General features: G+C 50.6%; 3 protein-coding genes across 4 annotated transcripts in view; 2 read left to right on the top strand and 1 right to left on the bottom strand.

Annotated features, from left to right (window-relative positions):
* The first annotated feature begins 565 nt into the window (after positions 1-565).
* RPL29 (ribosomal protein L29) lies at positions 566-3324 on the top strand. 2 transcript variants are annotated; one of them, XM_084214442.1, is made up of 4 exons: positions 566-617; positions 875-919; positions 2120-2184; positions 3112-3324. In XM_084214442.1, exons 2-4 carry the CDS (start codon positions 883-885, stop codon positions 3235-3237), a joined length of 228 nt encoding a protein of 75 aa, XP_084070568.1. In that variant the 5' UTR covers positions 566-617; positions 875-882; the 3' UTR covers positions 3238-3324. The 2 variants fall into 2 exon arrangements, with proteins under 2 accessions (XP_084070568.1, XP_084070567.1); XM_084214441.1 differs by lacking the exons at positions 566-617; positions 875-919 and adding an exon at positions 1058-1246.
* Positions 3325-8924: 5600 nt separating this feature from the next.
* On the bottom strand, positions 8925-15314 carry TNNC1 (troponin C1, slow skeletal and cardiac type). The gene is made up of 6 exons (XM_084214232.1): positions 15124-15314; positions 11653-11683; positions 11189-11335; positions 9903-10017; positions 9660-9796; positions 8925-9101 (listed from the first exon to the last, which is right to left on the bottom strand). Exons 1-6 carry the CDS (start codon positions 15145-15147, stop codon positions 9070-9072), a joined length of 486 nt encoding a protein of 161 aa, XP_084070358.1. The 5' UTR covers positions 15148-15314; the 3' UTR covers positions 8925-9069.
* A 116-nt stretch (positions 15315-15430) lies between these two features.
* Positions 15431-19559, top strand: part of NISCH (nischarin) — a 33811-nt gene continuing 29682 nt past the window's right edge. Inside the window, exon 1 of the mRNA XM_084214724.1 lies at positions 15431-15583. The gene's annotated coding sequence lies outside the window, so the exon portion shown is untranslated. The remainder of the gene's footprint in view (positions 15584-19559) is intronic.

Below are 19559 nucleotides of genomic sequence, written 5' to 3'. Positions count from 1 at the left end.
CATACCGATAAAGATGAACGGCACCGAGTGAACCCGCCCTGAGGAGCATCGCCTGGGCGTGACTACATTGCCCGAGCGCGGTGATGAACCGAGCCCGGACTCCGACGGGGCCGAGGGCCTCAGGCTCCCGCGGGGGTCGGGCAGAGCCCCGAGCAGGGCGGCCTCGGCTCCCGCGGGGGTCGGGCAGAGCCCCAAGCAGGGCGGCCTCGGCTCCCGCGGGGGTCGGGCAGAGCCCCGAGCAGGGCGGCCTCGACTCCCGGCTCCCTCAGCCCCGGCCGGCAGCGGCCATGGCCGGGGGTACGTTAGTGGGGGGACCGCGTTGCTGGGGGAACCGCGTCGCTGAGGGACCGGGTCCGCCGCGTCGCTGGGTGTTGCTGTCCTGCCGCGGCGGGGCCTTCCCGGGGCGGGAGCGGCCTCAGGTCCCTCACGGAGCCGGAGCGGGAGCGGCGGCCGCGGGAGCCGGGGCAGTGCGGGCACAGAGCGGCGGTTCGGGAAGGCAACGGGGAAACTGCCGGGCGGAACTACAAGACACGGGGTTCCGGCCCGGCCCTAATTCCCGGCAGCCCCCGCGGTGCTCTCTCTCTTCCGGTCCGGCGGCGGCGGCGAGTGCGGCTCCGGTGAGGAGGGCCCCGGCACCATCCGCGCCCATCCGGCACCATCCGCGCCCATCCGGCACCATCCGCGCCCATCCGGCACCATCCGCGCCCATCCGGCACCATCCGCGGGCCGGGCCGGGCCGGGCCGGGCGGAGGGGCCGGGCCGGGGCTGTCGAAGCGGGACCATAACCGGGGCTCAGGCCCGGGCGGGTTCTGTGCGGGAGCCGGGCGCCCCTCGGCAGCCCGGCCCGGCTGAGCCGTGTGTGTTTCTCCCGCAGGTGCGACCATGGCCAAGTCCAAGAACCACACCACGCACAACCAGTGTGAGCGGGGCGGGGATCCTGGCGGGTGTAACCGGGCCGGGACCGGCGCGGTGGTGGCAGCACGGCCTGCCCGGGGGTTTGTGGCGAGATAAGGTGGTGCTGCACGGGGATCGAATGGGGGGGTTAGAAGGAATGTGATAAGAGTCGGGACCTGTTTGGGCTCAATGTAGAATTAACACGTAGGTAGAAAAATAGGAGTTTTTATGTTGGAAAACTGGGGTCGGTCTCTTCTCCCAGGTAACCAGCAGTAGGATGAGAGGATGCAGACTCAAGCTGTGCCAGGGGAGGTTTGGGTTCGACATGAGGAAGAATATCTTCACAGGAAAGGTGCCTGGACATTGGAATGGGCTCCCTGGAGAGGTGGTGGTGTCACCATACCTGGAGGTGTTCAGAGAAAGGCTGAACGTGGCACTCGGTGCCCTGCTCTGGTTGGCTGGGTGGTGGTGCTGGACTCAGGATCTCGGGCCTTTTCCAACCTGAGTGATCCCATACTGGTCACCACCAGCTAAGCAGGCAGAGGGACCTTTTGCAAGAGCAGGCAGTGGCAGGACATGGGGGAATGGCTTCACTGACAGAGTAGGCTTAGGTTGGATATTAGGAATAAATGCTTCCCCGTGAGGATGACACAGGGTGCCCAGAGAAGCTGTGGCTGCTCCATCCCTGGAAGTGTCCAAGGACAGGGCTTGAAGCAACCTGGTCTGGTGAGAGATGTCTTTTAAAGACAGGATGGTCTTTAAAGTTATTCCAACCCAAGCCATCCTGTCATTGTGTGATATTCCTGAAAAGCTTCGTCCCTGGGATCCTGTGCAATCCAGAGATGGCCACAGTGATGAAATATTTCATGGCCTGGGTCTTTCATCAGTGCTGTGACTTCGCAGAGGTCACAGATAGGTTCTGCTTGGTCCTGCACACTGACCACAAGGGCTTCAGTTCATTAATGAATGAGGCTTTTACTCTGCTGGTGGTGCCGTCAGGGTCTCAGTAGGTAATGAGCTGCCTGAAATCTTTGGATTGGAAGCCCATGCAAAGGGATGGGCATAGAGATGTGTTTTTAATTGAAATTAGTTTGGATAGGAAGGGTCTGGAAATTGTCTATTCCACGTCGCTTTGATAGTCGGGTACACGTAGAAAAGAAACTAATGCAGCTGCTAAATAAGAGCAGAAACTGGAATTTAAGTAATTGTCTCGTTTTCCACATAGCCCGTAAGTGGCACAGAAATGGCATCAAGAAGCCCAAAACCCATAGATACGAATCTCTCAAAGGGGTGAGTATTTCTGCTGATATTGCCAGGCTGTTGAGTCACTGAGGTTTAACTGTGGAAAGAACCCAGAGTTTGTATTATTTTGACTGACACTTCTTTTGCAGACAGAGGCCTGTGTTGCAGGAGGTCAGAACCACTGTGGGGTTCAGTTCTTTCACTTACCTGATGTGCAGCTGGGATATTTCTGACCCACATGAAATCTGCCCTTGTATATCTGTGAAATTGCATTTTAGTCAGTGGCCGTTTCTGTCCCTGTCCTGTTCTGGTGGCTGTCACTAAGTGCTGTTTCCAGTAAAACAAACACTTGCCAGTTAAATGGTTCCTTTCCCTTTTGAGTCCTGCTGGGTCTCCTCCTCCTCTGCTCTCTCCTTCAGTATTGTTTTACTCTCTGTACTAATCCAGATAATTTCACTTACAGGAAATTTTTAAAAAATAAGAGGAATTAGCATTTCTGGGCAAAACACATGAAAGTGACAGTATATTGCTTTTTCTGAGATTATCCAAATGGTACAACAGGATCTTTTTTCACACTTGAAAGTGAAAACAGTAAATTTTTTGTTAGGGAGGGTTGTGATTTTCTTTGCTTTGTAGATGTCACAATCTACAAAGCTTTTTGGAAGTGATGTAAAAATTTTATCTTCTGCAAAGCTCAGTGAGGGTTCAGTCCTGCCTCTCCTGCAGCTTTGCCCATCCTGTTCTTTCTTTATGGTTATTGCTGCAGTTTGGGATATTTGTTTGTTTATAGCAGTTAAGGGAAGCAGCTGTTAACATCTGGTTATAGATGACTAAAATAATCTTGTTGAAAAATCAGAAAAGAAGTCTGAACTAGTCACAGCCTGCATTTGGGAATAATTGGAACAATATGGAGCTACAAATGTTTTTATAGATGTCTCTTCTGCAGCATGGCTTATTTTTGCTTTATTTTTATAGGTTGATCCCAAGTTTCTGAGGAACATGAGATTTGCAAAGAAACACAACAAGAAGGGGCTGAAGAAGATGCAGGCCAACAATGCCAAGCAGGCAGCTCAGCAGGCTGCTCAGCAGAAAAAGGACTGATGTGCTTTAACAAGAAGACCCAGTTTTCTTACTGGCATGTGTGTTACAGCATTTTTTAAAATAAAATTGTATGTAACAAAGCCTTCACCTCCTGAATTTGAGGAGAGGCCTTGTTTGAGTTGTATTTTAGCTGCCAGCTGTGCATCAAGCCTGGGAGTAGTGATCCAGGGGAGCCTGACTGGCTTGCAGTTCCCTGGATCCTCCTTGTGCTTTTGAAAACTGGGTAGACATTTTTGTTCTCAGGTACCATGACTTTAGTGATAATTCCTGGTGCTGTAACAGCAAGTTGAAATTTCCAAGGGTTGTTACATGTCTGCTGCTTCACTGTGTGGCTCCCTACAGCTGTGGGAATCCAGGGAAATTGGAGGGGAAGGACTGCTGGCTGTGGTGCTGGAGACCACAGGAGTCTGTGGAGTTGGTGTGTGTTGTATCCTGAAATATTTGTAGATATTGAAGCATTAATGGAGCTACCCATGGCAACATGTAAGGGTTTAAGAATATACAAAATGCACATTTTTTTAATTGGGACTGATTTTAGGGAATGTCTTCACTCTAGTACTGTCTGATGAAATGTGTTGGCTTGGGGAGATGAGGGGAATAACGTGTGAAATCCCGGGGGGAGCTGAGCCCGGGTTTTGCTCCTGCTGTTTTGTACATCAGGAGAAGGCTTCACTGTCCAGGGCCCCCCCAAGCTGGCTCAGGCTGTGCTTTCCACTTCTGGCATGAGGCACCTGTTGGAATGCAGCCAGCTGTTCTGAGATTGCAGTTCCTGTGCGCGTCCACCCGGTGGGGTAAATCAGCAGAGCACACCAGGGCTGGAAGTTCACGTGGACCTGACTGCAGTAGAGCAACAGAACACTTGCAGGATGAAAAACTATTTTAACCAGAACATCTAATCCATGTAGTTTTTTAATAGTTTAGCCAATTACCAAAATTATATGTGTTAGCTTGAATGCTTTCAGGCTTAAATTCAAAAATCTTCCCAGTTCCTGCTTTCTAATTGTTTTTGATTAGGAAAACCCACCCACCCCTAAACAAAGCAACATAAAGAGATTTACTAATTTGAAACTCACAAGTCAAGGGGGTTGTAAAGTCAGGGATGTCTGTAGCCCTTAGCTGTCTGATTCCTGATGTGTGCATATCTTGGGCTTTTGTGGAGGTTGGTGTTTGTCAGCTTATTACAAACAAGTGTTTGAGAAGCTTAAAGGATCACCAGCAAAGGTATCAGTAAAAACCAGATTTAATATTAAGCATCAGCATGGCAGAGTTCATTGGCAAGGTCCACTCCACTGCTTGCTAGATGATTAAGGCACACAGAATGGAGTTGTTGCTGGTATTGAAGGAGATGGGAGTGGCTGGTCCTGCGAGGGTCAGTGTGGTCAGTCTGGTGTAGATGTGGGTTAAAAGAGTGAGAGGAAAAAACCTCTGAACAATGCACTTGGTGTTTGTCAGTCTACACCTTTGCCTGTGTGTCTGCAGAGTTTCTACCCAGTGTAAGTTCTGCATTTTAAATCTCTAGCACTAAAACTTCCATAAGAAAAAAGGTAAGAAGGGAGATTTCATCTCAACCCCCTTGATGTCTCCCCCAGAGTGCTTGTGTTGTGAGAGTAGCTCACCCACAAGATGCAGTCTGAGGGGAAAGGCAAGGGTCGGGCTGAGAAGAGGATGTTGGAATGTTAAGGAGAAGCAGAGGGCAAGATTTGGGTTTCCTGTGGCTCCAGGCAGCTCCCCCAGGCCTGCCTTCAGAAGCAGCCTTTTCATCCTGCTGCCCTTCATGCTGCCCTTCAGTGGGACAGCTTCCCAAATAAGGGCTTGCTGACTTTCTGACCAAAATAGCGGCTGCGTGACAAAATGCAGCCCAGAGGAACGTAACCTTAATCCGGGCATCATTGTGTAGCAAGTGACAGGAATTCTGTGAGCTTCCACAGGTGTCAGGTTTGTTGTGTGCTCCCTGCTCATGGGGTGGTTCTGCAGGACGCTGCCTGGACATCGGTGACCGCCTATTGCATTTGCTAACCCTGTGATGCCTGTGTTCATAGCTTTCCTCTTTGTACAGTTGTCCCAGCCCCAAAGGGGAAGCTATGGAGGGGAGTTTGTGCTGACTCTGCCTCCGGGTGGGTCTCCATCCACTTTCTCCTGCCTTGTGAAATCATGTGAGTTCTGTTGGTGAAGTGAGGCTAGAGATCCTTTTTGGGGACATTACGTATACAGAGCCCAGGATGGGGGACCAGCAGCTGTGGCCCACTTGAAACTATTCCTATTACGCAGAGCTCTCTCATCTTTGATATTTGAAAACTGCAAAACTCTCGTCATGAAGTGTTTGGTATCCTGCAGGAAGACAAAGAGCTCAAAAGCATCTCAGTGCTTAACAACTGCTGTACATCAGCTTATACATCTTGCGCTTGCTGCTGCTGTACGTCATACTTGCTGCAGATTATTTCTCCCTTTTGCAATTAACACGACTCAGTATCAAGTTCCAGTTTGGCTCCTTTCTCTGTTTTGACTTAAAAAAGAAAAAAGGCAAAGGGCGTGTAACTAAATACCAAATCATTTCGTTTGGCAAAGGTGAGCCATTGCTCTGAAAGCCAAGAGCACAGAACTGGGGTGGGGGGGAAATCAAAGCCCTGCAACATGCTCTGATGGGGCAAGGTGTTCACTGGGGACATTGATGTTCACAGTGATGATTAAAAGTAGGGCTAGACACGTGTTGCTGTGTCCCCCTTTACTGCCTTTCAATAGTGTAGTCAAAAAGAAGCAGCAACAGAACGTGAGTTCTGCTTTGCCCAGGTTTCAAGGCTGTTGCAGGTGTTTTTACACCACAGGGGCTTTGGCTTGGTGAAGTGTTTATCTGATGTACTTTAGCTCATGTTACACTGCCACTGCCCTGAGGTTTTTATTAGGGCAGTGAGTACCAAATTTCATCTGAGCTTCCTGCAGTCACTTGGTTCACACAGCAAAGTTTTATTGAGGGCTGAGGAGAGGCCCCAAATATGCTGATAAAGCTGCAAACCAGGACAGGAGTTTAAATCTCCAGCAAAGGCTAGCATATAAATGGCCTGAGAGCTGTGGCAGTGTCTGGTAGCATGGGCTGCTGTGACCTGCCTGCCCAGCTCCTGTCTCTGCTGGGGAGGTAAAAGCACACAGATCTAGGGACTGTTTTAAACACTTGTAAATTACTTTTTGCCTGATTAAAAAAAAAAAAAAAAAAGTTAATTGCTTTTTCTTCCCCAGACAATGGGGACTTGTGTCACATTCTTCAAATGCTTTTGGGCCCCAGAGGTTCACTGCACATGCACTGAAAACTATGAATTGGTTGGAGTTGCACAGATCCATGGATTGCTCAGAGTGGTTTTCATTCACTGTTAGCACATCCCCTGTGTGGGGGCTCAGCCAGGCTGATCCTCCAGGGGGACTGTTTTTTCAGCCTGCTCACCCACTCGCTGGCCTGTCATGTCGTGTTACATTCCTTGTGCAGTTGTTCCTGTGTTTTAGCCAACAGAGAATCCACCCACAGCTCCTCACCCTGCAGCATTTGCTGTCTGACTGGGAGGACAGGCAGTGTGTTAAGGCAGGCCAGCCTGGCAGCATTTTTCCTGGCTTCCCAACCTCCTGTTCTAAGGATGAGAAAAGCCAAAATAGTCCCAGTGTATCTGCTTTTCTAGTGACAAGTTTTGGCTGCTACAAGACCTTTGTCTTCTCTCTCCTGCCACAACTTTTCCCTGCTTTACTCTGGGAAAAGGGTGGGCAGCAGGCAAGGCTGTGGCTTTCTGCTGCCAGTGCCATTGAGCCAAGGGGGAAGAGCCAAGCCACAGGACCAGGTGGCTCTTCCCAGCCATCCTTTTCCTGGGTCACAGCACAGTCCAAGCCACCAAGCTGACTGAAGGAAAGGGGTCAACCTTATTTTCTCTCTTGTTCACCCTCCAGGTAGCCAAAGCCTATCAGTAAGCAGTGAGGAATATCTTGGAGAAGTCCTTTTTGCATGCTGGGATTTGGCCTGGACAGAGAAGGATAAGGGGGCTGTCACTGGTGCCTGATGTGATGTGAGTGCAGGTGTGGGTTGCCCATAGGCTGGGTGGCCATGGGTGTGGGGACAGCTGGCATCACCTCAGCTCCTGGCTGAACCCCAGCTGTTGGCAACTCTGGAGCTTCCCAGGCCTGGGGTAAAACATGAGGATGTGCTGTGTCCTCACAGGTTTCAGTGGGAAACAACTGCTGCTGCTACACTGCAGAGGTGGAAAATGTTTCTTTTTCAACTCCAGGCTACAGATTAGTTGAAGACAGAATCTGTCAACATCTGGGAGCATTTGCTGTCACAGGGTTCTTAGATCCCCATTTCCATTGCCTCCGGGTGCACCTGTAGTCCTGCTGAATCTGCAGTAGCTAAGGCATCAAGGGCTTGCAACCCTTGGGGAGACCCCTTTGAGTGGGTCAAACAGATGTTTGCATTAGAGCTGTTTCCAAAATACCCTAGGTTTCTAGCTGACAGGTTCATTTTCTTAGTTTTTCTGTTGTTATAAGCCTTGGTTTAGCAAAGAATTCAGTGCTGCTTGTCCAGAGGAAAGACACAGCCATGTCCTTGCAAATAATCAACCACCTCTCTCATCCCTGTTTTCCCTGAACTGCAATATTTCATCATTGCTATAAATGAGATTGTGTCACAGCTGCTTTAGGGTGTTATTTCCACAGAAGTGGGGAAAAAATAACCTGGTTTGGGGAGGAAAGGCAGAAGGACAAGCAGCAGAGCTGGGGCACTGGCCCAGCAGCGTGGCCACACAGGGCTGAGGGCAGCACGGCCGGGGCTTGCACCTGCACAGTCCCGTGCCTGCCCTGCCAATGTTTGTTTTGCTTGGGTAAACGATTGACTTTAGCAACACGACTGCAATGTGGGAGTTGTGCTGGGGCTGTAATTCGATGGGAGGAGGCAGCTATGTGCAGGGAGAGCTGCTAATGCCACAGGAATGCTGCACTTCCTTGGGATGAGAGGAGACGGTGCTGTGGCTTCTTGGCCCTGCTGTCACCCTGTGCCTGGGAGCTGAGCCTCAGAGTGGGCTTGTGCATTTCTCAGAGGCCCAGATCGATGTGATTTGACAGGGATAATTGGGGGTCTCATTTTTTTGTAGTGAAGCTCCCACCCAGGGCTGCAGGAGGACTATGAGGGGCCGGTACCTGCCTCCCACCAGGCTGGGAGAGACAGGAAGGAGCATCCAGTCCAGCTCAGGAATGGCTTTTATTCATGTTTCCAAAGCAAACTGAGGTCTTGTTTGGGCATTACAGGGTGCCAATCAGGCTGGCAGGGAGGAGGAGGGGGTGTACCCTCAGGATAGCCAGGCTGAGAGTAGGGAGGAGAGGTACTGTCCCTGGCACATGGATTTCAGTGATGGCTGAAGTGGGTTTTAATTCATATTTCATTGCTAAAATGCTGCCAATGCTCCAGTTAAACCAGCAGGCACCAGAGTGCCAGCTCCCAAGCCTGCTCACCGTGGAACGTGGCAGCTCCCCATGAGCACCCATGGCTCTGTTGGATGGACTTTGCTGTTGGGCTGGCAGCAGAATACCTCCTTGGAGGCTTGAAGCTCCAGCTCTGATGTCACTTTGCCAGAAGTAGCCCCCAGGAGTGGTTTCATTAATCATGAGCACACAACAGGGGGGAAGCTGTCTCTGAACCTCCAAGGAATGACCAGCTGAGGCACTGGGTATTAACAGGTTTTATTTCCCCCTGGCCACCCTTCTCAGCACTCAGTCTTCATGCTGGTAGCCAGGGGACTGAGTCAAGGAGATGAGATGCAGAGCGGGAGGGTTTAGGAGATTCAAGCTGTCCATCTGGCCTCAGATTTATTCAACCCCCTTCATAAACTCCAGGAACTCTGCCAAGGGGAAGACATTGGAGACAAGAGGTGTGAGGTGAGACTGAAGTGCCCTCACAGCTGTCAAGTGTGCTCTTGGCAGCTTTTCCCAGCCCCGTCTCCTTTTCCACCCTCACGATATGCGAGAGGCCGAGGGGGGGATGGCTACTGCTCCTCTGACTGTGGCAAGGACTCCTTGTGACTCCTGCTGGAAATGTCACTGGAGCCCAGCATCACCCTCAGCTGCCACCACATGGTCTGGGCATCATTTTGTCAGCACCACATTCAAAGATACAGCCCCTCAGAAATGGTGCTGGTGTTAATGGGGGCAGGAGGGGACTGGTGAAAAGTGGCAGTGCTTCAGTGCAGCAAGGGGACAGGTAAGGCAGCCCCAGGTCCTTGCTCCCATTTCACAAGTGTAAGAACCCCCCCATCCCTGTGGACATGCTCCTGTCAGATGTATTGCCCAGCACTGCCTGCATCAGCTCGTGCTCATCCGAGAAAGCAGCCAAGACCAAGGGAGCTGCCCAGGGGCATGACCAAGGGTTTGTGACCAAATCACATGCAAGAAAGTCCTACCATCATAGTCAATCCTGCCATCGTTGTTTTTATCCCCATCTTTCATCAGTTCCTCTATGTCATCCTCGGTGATGGTCTCTCCTGTTGCCTGCAGCATGATCTTCAGCTCCTCAAGGTCGATGTAGCCATCAGCGTTTCTGTGCCAGGACAGAAGAGCTCAGGACCACACAGAGCTGCTGGGGAGGGGGCAAGCCTGGCTGCACCCCTCCCACCACCCCACCTCGCTGTGCTCATGGCTCTTACTTATCAAACATCCTGAAGAGGTCTGAGAGTTCCTCTTCAGTTTTTCCTTTGCTGTCATCTTTCATACACCGCACCATCATAACCAGGAACTCGTCAAAGTCCACAGTGCCGCTGCCTGAGGGAAGAATGGATGTTCTGGGGCCAGCTGGCCAGCACTGGGACCCTGACTGAGCTCCACTCCTCTCCATGAGCAGCTCTACCAGACTGTTCCACCCAGCTTCCTTGCACAGCCATGTGAATTCAGAACCCCAAAACCTTAAGTGGTGGTGTTAAACCCATTATTGTTTAAGTTAAAAATCAAGACTGCCATCAGTGTCTCTACAAGTCAAACTGGAAGAATATACAAGGTCTGATGCCTCGTCTCTTCTCATACTGGGCTTGAGGAATGCAGGAAAGGGGAGCCTAGCTGGGGCATCAGCTGGAGCTACAGGGGGTGGATGGGCAATGCCAGTGAGGGATCACCCTTCCCTTCAGCAACCAAGGACCAAAACCCGAGAGAGCAGCCCTGCAGCAAGAGTTAGCTCTCAGGATGCTGGAAAAATTGACTGAGGCCCTCCTCTGACCTTGTAAGAGAATTTTTAACTTTCACAGTCATTTTGCCTTGGTAAAAGTCCTTCTGGAAGCACCAAAGGATAGAAATTCCTGCTATGGAGATACCTGTCCATCTCATCTAGGTATTAATATTAAAAGCTCCAGAAGGCAGGTATTCATGCAGTGTGGTTTTGCACCTGCACTAGTAGTAGAGTTGTTTTCAGTGACTCAGATGCTTTCCTTTTTTGCCTGATTTTTAACTGCTTTTTATTTTCCAGTTACTTAGTATGGTATTTCTGCTTAAATGCCCACAGTGGATTTTGTTATGTGTGATCATCAGTACACCGATTTAATCAGTATTGACAGTTAGTTATGTGGGGGTGTGTACACTTAAGCAGTGAGAGTTTCCTGATCGAATCCTCTAAGTGGCATTTCTGAAACGGCAGTTCCTACATTCAGCCTGTATTTTGTTTTTTAAATGGATCTGTACAATTTCACAGTACTCCCAAAATCAGTTCAAGCAGTCTGACCACTGTAGGAATAAAAATGTCTATAGTTTTTCTTTGCCTGGAAATTCCTTAAAGGAACCATGCTGAGGTCTGGTGGGTGTTTGGTGTCCTTTGAATTCACAGCAGGTTGCACCCCACAGCTGTGACTGTCCCCAGCACAGATCCTGCCAGCACTGCACAGATGGCCCCACACCCCCAGATGTGGGGGTGGTGCTTGAGAGAGCAGAAGAAACCCAAACTTCTCACCATCTTCATCCACCTCATCTATCATCTCCTGCAGCTCCTCAGGGGTGGGGTTCTGCCCCAGCATCCTCATCACTTTCCCCAGCTCCTTGGTGCTGATGCAGCCATCCTCTGCCCCCAGCACGAAGATGTCAAAGGCAGCCTTGAACTCTGGAGAGAGAGGGGAGAGGAGAGGAGAGGAGAGGTGAGGGGGTGTTGCCCTGCAGCTGGAGCCTGCAGGCAGGGAGCTCATCCCAGGCACAGCCTCCCCTGACTGTGCACCCAGCAGTGCCCAGGCATGGCCTTGTGGGACACCAGGCACACCACAGAAACTGCCTCGCTAGGAATGCTGGTGGATCAAAATCCCTGGGCCATGCCCTGCCTTGGCCAGTGTGACCAAAGCATTTTCCAGCACATTCTTGCTGAGGCAGGCAGGGCTGCTGCCTGGGGAGCTCCAGGCTGTGGTGCCAGGTTGAAGGTGCACCTACCATTTTTTTGCTCTTCTGTCAGCTGCTCAACCTGTAAGGAAAACACAGACACTAAGTAATTTTAATTTTGTCAGCATCACTAACTGCTAAAAGGACATGTTGTTTGTTCAACAGCCTTTGTCAGGGTCAACCAAACCTCACAAGAGGCAACCTCGTGGACCAGGGAATGTACAGCCACAGGGGTTTTGACACAGCAAGATTTTGCAGTCTAAGAGGTTCTTCCCTTTAAAACAATTATTCACATCTCCTTTGAAGAAAACATGACTTCTCTAGAGTAATAGATGCTAATACATGGCAGAAATAGCCTTTGTACAAGCAGGGAAAGCCCACTGGGAAATGAATATGCCTCTGTCAACCATCTGGGGGTAATTTCTTATTTCACTGCAGGATGGCTGCACTGCTGAGGGCTGCTCACATGTGGGCCAATGCCAGATCAGAGCTTGAGAGTTCCTTGGGGAGGGAGAGGTAGACAAAACTATCCCTGGTAGTTGTTTTTCAGATCTAGATTCAGGAAACTGCTGCCCTATCCAGAGCTTAACTGCTCTGCTTCCATCTCAGCCAGTGTTCTTACAAAGGCATCTGGCTCTGAAGGGAGCTGCTATTCCCTTTAGTCTGTTTGGGAATCTCTGAAGGAATGGCCTGTGGAGCCAACAGGCATTAGCTGACATGGGCTGGCAGGCTGTTCCCAAACTCTGCCCTAATTCAATCCCCACAGACCATCAGTGGGAGCTTACAAGATAGCATGAATTAATGAAAATAATCAATAAGGCCAGCAAAGGGGAATCTGTCAGCTCTGTGCCATACCTGTTTAAGTGCCTTTCTCTCTTTGGCTTCATTCAGGTACTGCCTAGCTGAACTTGCTGCCCTCACCACCATGTCCAACTGCCCCTTTGGAAGCATCCACGAGAACATCAACTTTTCCTTCCTATGCTGGTCAACAGCCTCCCAGATCCAGCCAGGTAGGACCCCATGCCTGCCCTGTCTGACCCCACTGAAGTCTCCTTGCTGCCACCTCCATGCAAGTGGCCCCCAACACCCATCCCTGCCCGGTTTTGTTTGGGGCAGGACCCCACAACCCAGGGTTGTGTCTTTGAGTGAAAGCTGATTCTTTTGCCCAGAAGGGCAATGGTTTTGCAAAAGCCAGCTGGTTCTTCCTGCTTGCAGCAAGAAGCAGAGAAAGCACTTTTCCTTAGCAGGACAGAGCCTGTGGGAGCAGGCAGAGCATTTTATCCCACTCCCTGTGCTCCAGGAGGTGAGAACTTGGCAGAAAGCACTAGGGATGGTGGCAGGATTTTTCTCCGCTGCTGGAGGAAACCCAAGCCCAGTGTGTTTCTGATGCTGCTGAAGGCAGGCAGGCAGGCAGCTGCTGGCCCTCTGTAGACATTTTTTGGGCAGAGCAAGAGCAGCCAGCACCACGATGGCCACAGCCAGTCCTGCTGTGTAACACGACACTCCTGTTGCAGTCGCTATTTATAAGCCTGGGGGAGAGAGGTGCTGGAGATAAAGATGAGCTCCCCGATTGTTCCCAGGCTTTGGTATTTATCCTTGCAGCCCTTTATCTGGACACTTGTCCCTGGCACTGTTCTAGGCACCGCTTAACAGAGCCTAAAAATATTCCCAAAATAGCTTTGTGTTTGCACGCCCTTATCTAGGCATGAGTGGGTAAGATGAAAATCCATTGGGTTCTCTGGCTGCACGTAGGGGATTTGGCATAAATGTAATATTAATATATGCTCTCAGCATGCAGAAAATATACAATTATTCTGTTTTGAAGCCTCCTTGAGTACTGTAGTGACAGATGTGGTGTATATAAATTAAATGCATTGTTGCTATAGAGTGACATTTTTGTCACAGAAGTGTCTCTTGAGCTGTTCATAGTTTGCTCTGGACATGGGTCCTGCTTGCTGCCTTTTTCCTCTTTTTCCTCCACATCATTGCAGGAACAGGTTTTTCTGCCTGCAGTGTGGGAAGGCAAGCTCTAAGCTCACAGCACTGCAGCAGTTGTGGTAATGCCAAATCTGCTGTATTTTGCTTTTATCAGCTCCTCTCTCCATTCCCATGGTTCCATTTGAAGTCAGACAGAGGAAACTGAAGTTCCTAATTTTTTTTTCCACAGGAAAATGATTTCTTTACAGTCTAAATTGTGGGAATTAGATACACAAAAGAGCTGTCTGTCTCAGCTGTGCCTGTCTTGGACTTGTTTTGCCTCTGTGAAGGTGTTGAGAGTTAATGCCCAGGACTCAAACCCTACATTTACCAAATTAATGGCCATGTGGTCTCTATACAACGAGGAAAGAGCCTGTGCCTTGAGTCACAGAGAGCTTATTTAATTAAAAACCTTAACTAGAAAGGCCTGGATTTCCTTTGATTTTACAGGTTCCATTTTTCTCCATTTTGAAGGTGTTGGCTGGGGGACTCAGCCTTTCCTGAACCTTTTCACACTATCAGGATCACTACAGGGGTTCCATTTCCGAGGTTCAAGGCTGACAAAAGGACAGGGGATGTGTGAGCATTGGGGTTTTTTTCTTCAGTTACCTACCAAGGACTACATTCCTTCCCTCTAAAAACCTTGGCATAATAATAAGACTGGTATGATGCATTTTTTGTGCTCTTGCTTAAAATCAAGCTTGATCAACTGTATATTTAAGGGGGGGAAAGCACCAAAAAGCTGTTACTGTAAATCCAGTTATGGATGCAGTAGCAATCCACACAATCCAGAATCTATTTTCATCCTTATTCCACTTGCACATCTCTGTCTGTCTGCATTACAGAATAATGCAGAGTTCTTATTACAGACCAAATAGTTTGGGTTTACACAGTGAGCACAGTGTGCAGCTGTGGAAGTTAAAATAGCCAAAGGATGCTCCACGTTCCCCAGGGCATAGCTCACATTCTGGATTCTGCACAGCACAGAGCAGGAGCAGCAAAGCAGAGCAGGAGGTTTGGAAATAACTGAGAAAAAACCCAGGTTTTTTTTTTAAATCCCCATGAAAAATACTCAGCTAAGGAGTGGGGGAACATAGCAATGGCAGAGCTGTAAAGCACCAGAAAGAAGAGGGTGAGTTTTAACCCATACAAATAATGTTTCTTTCCTGGGAAATCCTCCTCTGCTTTGTCTGGGATAAAACCAAGAGTCATCTCTTATGCTGTGCAGGTTTTATTGAGATTTATAGCTTCACCTAGGAGCCATCTCTCTGCTTTACAGTGGGGAACCAGCGGGTCATTGTAAATAACTGAACCGCAGGTTGAGAGTTTCACACTTGTAAGAGAAGTGTGAAACTTCCAGAGCCATGACAGGGAAGGGTCAGAGTCCTGGATGAGGATGTTGACTAAAAGTCGCTGCCCTATAATTATTTCTCATTTCCATTTCTCCAATTATTGCTATCGCAGCTTTGGGGAGCCTACCACAGAAATCCTTAGATCCATTTCAGACCCCCCTGCCCAGCCCACAGCCCCAGGGGAGGCACTCACCGCTGCCTTGTAAATGTCATCCATGGCTGGGCGCGGCGCCGGGGGCTGTCGCGGTCACTGTGCCGGCGCTGCCCGGGGCAGGGCTGATATAGGGGGCTGGGGCCGGCCCGGGCAGCCCCGCACGCCCGGCCCCCCAGGAATGCCCGGCCTGCGTGCCTTGGGACGGGCACACGGCGGGGCCCGGCGCTGGCACGTCCGGCCCCAGGCCCGGCCCCAGGCCCAGCCCCGGCCCCGGCCCGGGCCCCTCCCCGGCGGCAGCTGGAGCTCTCCTCGTGACTTTGTTGTGGGATCAAGGCACCATTTTTCAGCAAGACCCGCCGAAATTGCTGATCTATTGCGGCTCTTGGCTGTCCTGGCTGGAGCCGTGCCATCATGTCACCTCCACCTCCAGAGTGTTCCCCCTGGGAGCTGCCTTAGAAAGATCATACTGTGCCATATAGGATTGGGTATTGCAGGAAAGGTACGTGTCCCAAAATATCCCTGTCCAGTAGCAAATGTCCCCCGGGGCGGTGGGAACAGGGGGTGTCAGGCCCCTCATCCCCTCTGCGGTGTGTCCCCAGATCCATGGGGACCTGCAGCTCGGGGGAGCCGGGGTGGATCTGAGCGGGCAGAGCGGGGGGAATGTGCAGCCCCAGCGGCACGGAGGGGAGTGTGGAGACACACGGAGCTGTGCCCCAGTCTTCTGTTTTCAGCTAGGGCTGCAAAATGTGGGGACCAGCTATCAAAATGGGGGTATCAGCTCTGCTTGATTCCAGGGATAATTGCCAGTCCTTTGGGAAATCATGACTCGCTTCACCCAGCCAGCTATAGCTGACATGTCCCCGCTGCAAACAGCTAAAATCCACACTCCTGGACTGGCTGTGGATTTACCACGGATTTACCCTGCCACGGTGGAGAGCCAAACACAGCAAAGGCCTCCAAGGGATGAGCAGTTTTCTCAGTGCTGTGAGAAGTGTTTTAATCCACAGCAACGGAAGACAAACCTCTGTTCTTAATGATTCAGGACTCCCTCTTGTGTCCAGAGGGGCTACAGATGGCTCTGGCACCACAGGGCGGCAAAGTCTCACCTCCAGCTGGCTCATGTCAAAATTAGTTTGCAAAACTAAAAATGCAATTAATACAACTGTTATTTTTCATCCTTTCTACAAATCCGCCTTTAAGAGGAATCCTGCTGCATGGAAAAACCTGCAGTCCCTGTGGAATGCCCAAGCCAAAGCAGCATTAACCAGGGAGCCAGGTGGTGTCAGCACAAAGTGGGGATGCAGGTGAGCACAAAGCCGTCCCCACATCACATCCTCCCAGGTTTTGAGTCCTGAAGGATTAACTCACTGCAGAGCCTGATAGGAACTGTGGTCCTGCGGGCACCTGCAGGCCTTGATTTGCCCAGGCTTCAGCCCAGCCCTGCCTCTTTTCAGCATAGGGGTAGCAGATGGAATGAAAAGGAAAATTGTTACATTTAAGGAATTGATTTTTGAAGCAATTAGTCTTCCTAATTTGAATGTATTTAATATTTTGCTTGCCTTTAAAACACAAAAGTCAGAAAAAGCAGCAGAGGGAAGCAGTTATTTTGTTAAAGGGCATTGTAGCCTGTTCTTAGGTGAGGGCACAGGCTGGGATGGAAGATCTGCAGTTCCCCAGAACCAAACCACCACCCAGAACCTCCTGGGCAACCCCAGAAAGAGCTTCCCAAGGAAGTGCTGCCCCAAGGCAAACCCCAGCCCCTGGCTGCTTCTCTGGCCTTGGGACTCACTGCAGAGACAGTGGGTGGCAGGTGCCAGCTCTGGGCACTGCCAGGCACCAGGGGCTGAGGGATCCTGCCTGGCCCTGTCCCTCCATCCTGGGAAGTGATAGCTCTGAGTCACCCTGAAAACAGCCCCCAGGATGTGTCAGAATGTATTTAGGGTCAATGTGGCACAGGAGGGGTGGCTCAACATTGCCTTTAAAAGGTCTGTTGGAGAGAGCTGGGGTGAAATTCAGGCTGGGATGTGGAGGAAGGGTCTCTGTGTGCTTAGAGAGGGGAGATCTGGGCCACTGCCACCCTACACACTGGCATGGGAAAGCTGCACATCTGATGCAGGCAGAGACTGACAAACCAGAGCTGAGGCCAGAGGAGAGGATGAAATCCCATCTGGCAGCAGGAGGGGGGTGATGTTCCTCCTGGGGAACGAGGCACAGGCGAGTGGCACTATGCCAACCCCTGCCTCCCCACCGGCTGCCTGGAGACAAAGCTTCCAGCATCCCCTGGCTCTCCCAAGCTGTTTGCTTACAAAAGAACTGGGAATTGGGGTTTTGTAGGGAAACCCAGAGCCTCTGCCATGCACAGCACAGGGAGGGGCTACTGCAGGTTCTGAGGGAAAACCACCCTCTCCTGCTGCTTCCTGTGCCTCGCCACGTGAGCCCCATGGCAGAGAGGGAGTGTGGCTATCTATAGCCTGAGGAGGGCTGCCAGCACAGTGCCTTTAATCTGGGCACGGCTGTCACTGGGGTCAGGTACAGCCTGTTAGCTCCAGCTCCAGCTGCATCCTAGCATGCTGTGCCATTTGTCAGTCCCTCCAAGATACCAAGACAACTGGGAAGCTTTACTGAGCTTTTCTCCTCCAAAACTTCATTTCAGGTTCTCACTTGCAAGCAGCTGTAACCCACTGCAAAACTAGCAGAGGCACTCTTGAGGTCGAATATAAGGAAATAAAAGGCAGAAGCCCAACTAAGTTGCAATTTTATTTGAGATTACGGATGTTTGCAGGGCTCCTTTGGCTGTGTCATGGCTCCAAACTGCAGCAAAATGCTCCAGCATCCCCCTTCCCTTGGGCACCTGACCCTGAGAGTCCAGACCCAGCAACAGCAAAATTCTTTAATTTACTGCTTCTAAAGCCTACTTGGAATATTTCAGCTGAAGGAGCCCCCATTTTCCCCCTTCCCCAGGCACATTGCTCCTCTTTGTGGGCCAGGACAGGGCTGTCACACCCCGAGCCACCGCTGTGCCTGCAGGCAGGAACTGCTTTGGGAGGCGGAGACGGGCACTGATCAATCCCGACAGCCGCGCCGGGGCTGCACATTTTTATTTAATTAAGGAGCCGGGACATTCAGAGGAAGCTTAATTAAAGTTGCTCTCCAAACCTACTTATTTTCTCATGAAGAGGCTGAGCTCAGCAGCAGTTCCTGATGCTGGGGCAGCATTAGAAAATCCCTGTTGAGCTGCCTGTGCTCTCTGTGTTTTGTCCTTGTACACATCATCCTTCGGCTACATCCTGACCAAGGAAAAACATTTTTCAGTGAAAAAAAAAAAAAACAGAATGGGTTTTTCCAGTTCTGTTTGCAGAGGTGTGTTTGCTTATCTGCCACTGCAGTCCTGGTGGCATCTGACAGACACCGGCATTGCCCCTGCAGCTCCACACATCCAGCCAGGGCATTTGCACTTCTGTTGTAATTCATACTGAGCTAATTGCATCCTCTCTTTGGTAGCATAAGGTAGGGCAGACAGATGTTGCTTTCATTTTGCTGGAAGGTACTTTTAAACAAAATCTCCTTGATTTGACAGTCCAAAACATAATCCTTCTGTGTGTAATGTAGCACAGAGTTTACTTCAAAGCCTTGATGGATGCTTGATGCATCCTTCTGCCAAAACATAATCTTTCTAGATAACCTCTCAATTTTAATACACTCAGATACTCCTAAAGAAACTTATTATATCCTCTCTCCTGCAATTTTCTGTTCCTGGGGTGCACACTGAGCCTGTCAGAAAGGTTGCCATAGTATGACTTCCCCTCAGGGCAACTCAGGTTCAGCTCAGGGGAAAAGGCTGAGGACAGTTTGCTTGCCATCTTTTAGATTCTCCGCTTTTGTTACAAATTCCTGGCAAGATCCTTTAGTGTGTACAGGCTTGAAACACTTCCCCATGCTCAGTGGGACAGTGAAAGTAAAGTCTATGCTGACAGCACATCACCCCAAACAACACCCCAAGTTCATTCTGGGCTCATTCCTGAGTGAATCAGCCCAGCTCCTCAGCTCTGTTTTTAGGGTGGCACCAGGCATCTCAGAACCACTGAGGTGGCACCTCAGCCAGGTGTGACAGTGTCCAAGCCTCCAGCAGCCCTTGGTGGCCACAGATGTGCACTATAGGCTGCCAGCAGCTGGGACAGTGTCACAGCCACAGCGCTGGGAGGGAGCTCAGCCCTTGGCAGCTCCGCACTGCAGGGATTGCATCCCTCTGCATTGCACTGGATTAGGCTGGGTTGGATTCATCAGATTGCATTGGACTGGACTCTATCCCATTGGACTGCACTGGATTGGATTCTATCCCATTGGATTCCATAGGACTGGGTTGGACTGGACTGGATTCCGCTGGACTCCATTGGACTGGACTAGATTCCACTGGATTCCGCTGGACTCCATTGGACTGAACTAGATTCCACTGGATCCCATTGGCCTCCATTGGA

Source organism: Fringilla coelebs, assembly GCF_963513975.1.
Source record: "Fringilla coelebs genome assembly, chromosome: 13".
Classification (NCBI taxonomy): Eukaryota; Metazoa; Chordata; class Aves; order Passeriformes; family Fringillidae; genus Fringilla; species Fringilla coelebs.
The sequence above is the reverse complement of the archived record's forward strand: the minus strand, read 5'-3'. Positions and strand labels throughout refer to the sequence as shown.

Coding starts and splice junctions, on each gene's coding strand:
- RPL29 (XM_084214441.1), top strand. CDS start 1,180: ATGCAGACTCAAGCTGTGCCAGGGGAGGTTTGGGTTCGACATGAGGAA. Junction 1,247..2,119: donor AGAATATCTTCACAGGAAAG/GTGCCTGGACAT, acceptor TTTTCCACATAG/CCCGTAAGTGGCACAGAAAT. Junction 2,185..3,111: donor GATACGAATCTCTCAAAGGG/GTGAGTATTTCT, acceptor TTATTTTTATAG/GTTGATCCCAAGTTTCTGAG.
- TNNC1 (XM_084214232.1), bottom strand. CDS start 15,147: ATGGATGACATTTACAAGGCAGCG. Junction 11,684..15,123: donor ATGACATTTACAAGGCAGCG/GTGAGTGCCTCC, acceptor TTTTCCTTACAG/GTTGAGCAGCTGACAGAAGA. Junction 9,797..9,902: donor CTCTTCAGGATGTTTGATAA/GTAAGAGCCATG, acceptor GTCCTGGCACAG/AAACGCTGATGGCTACATCG.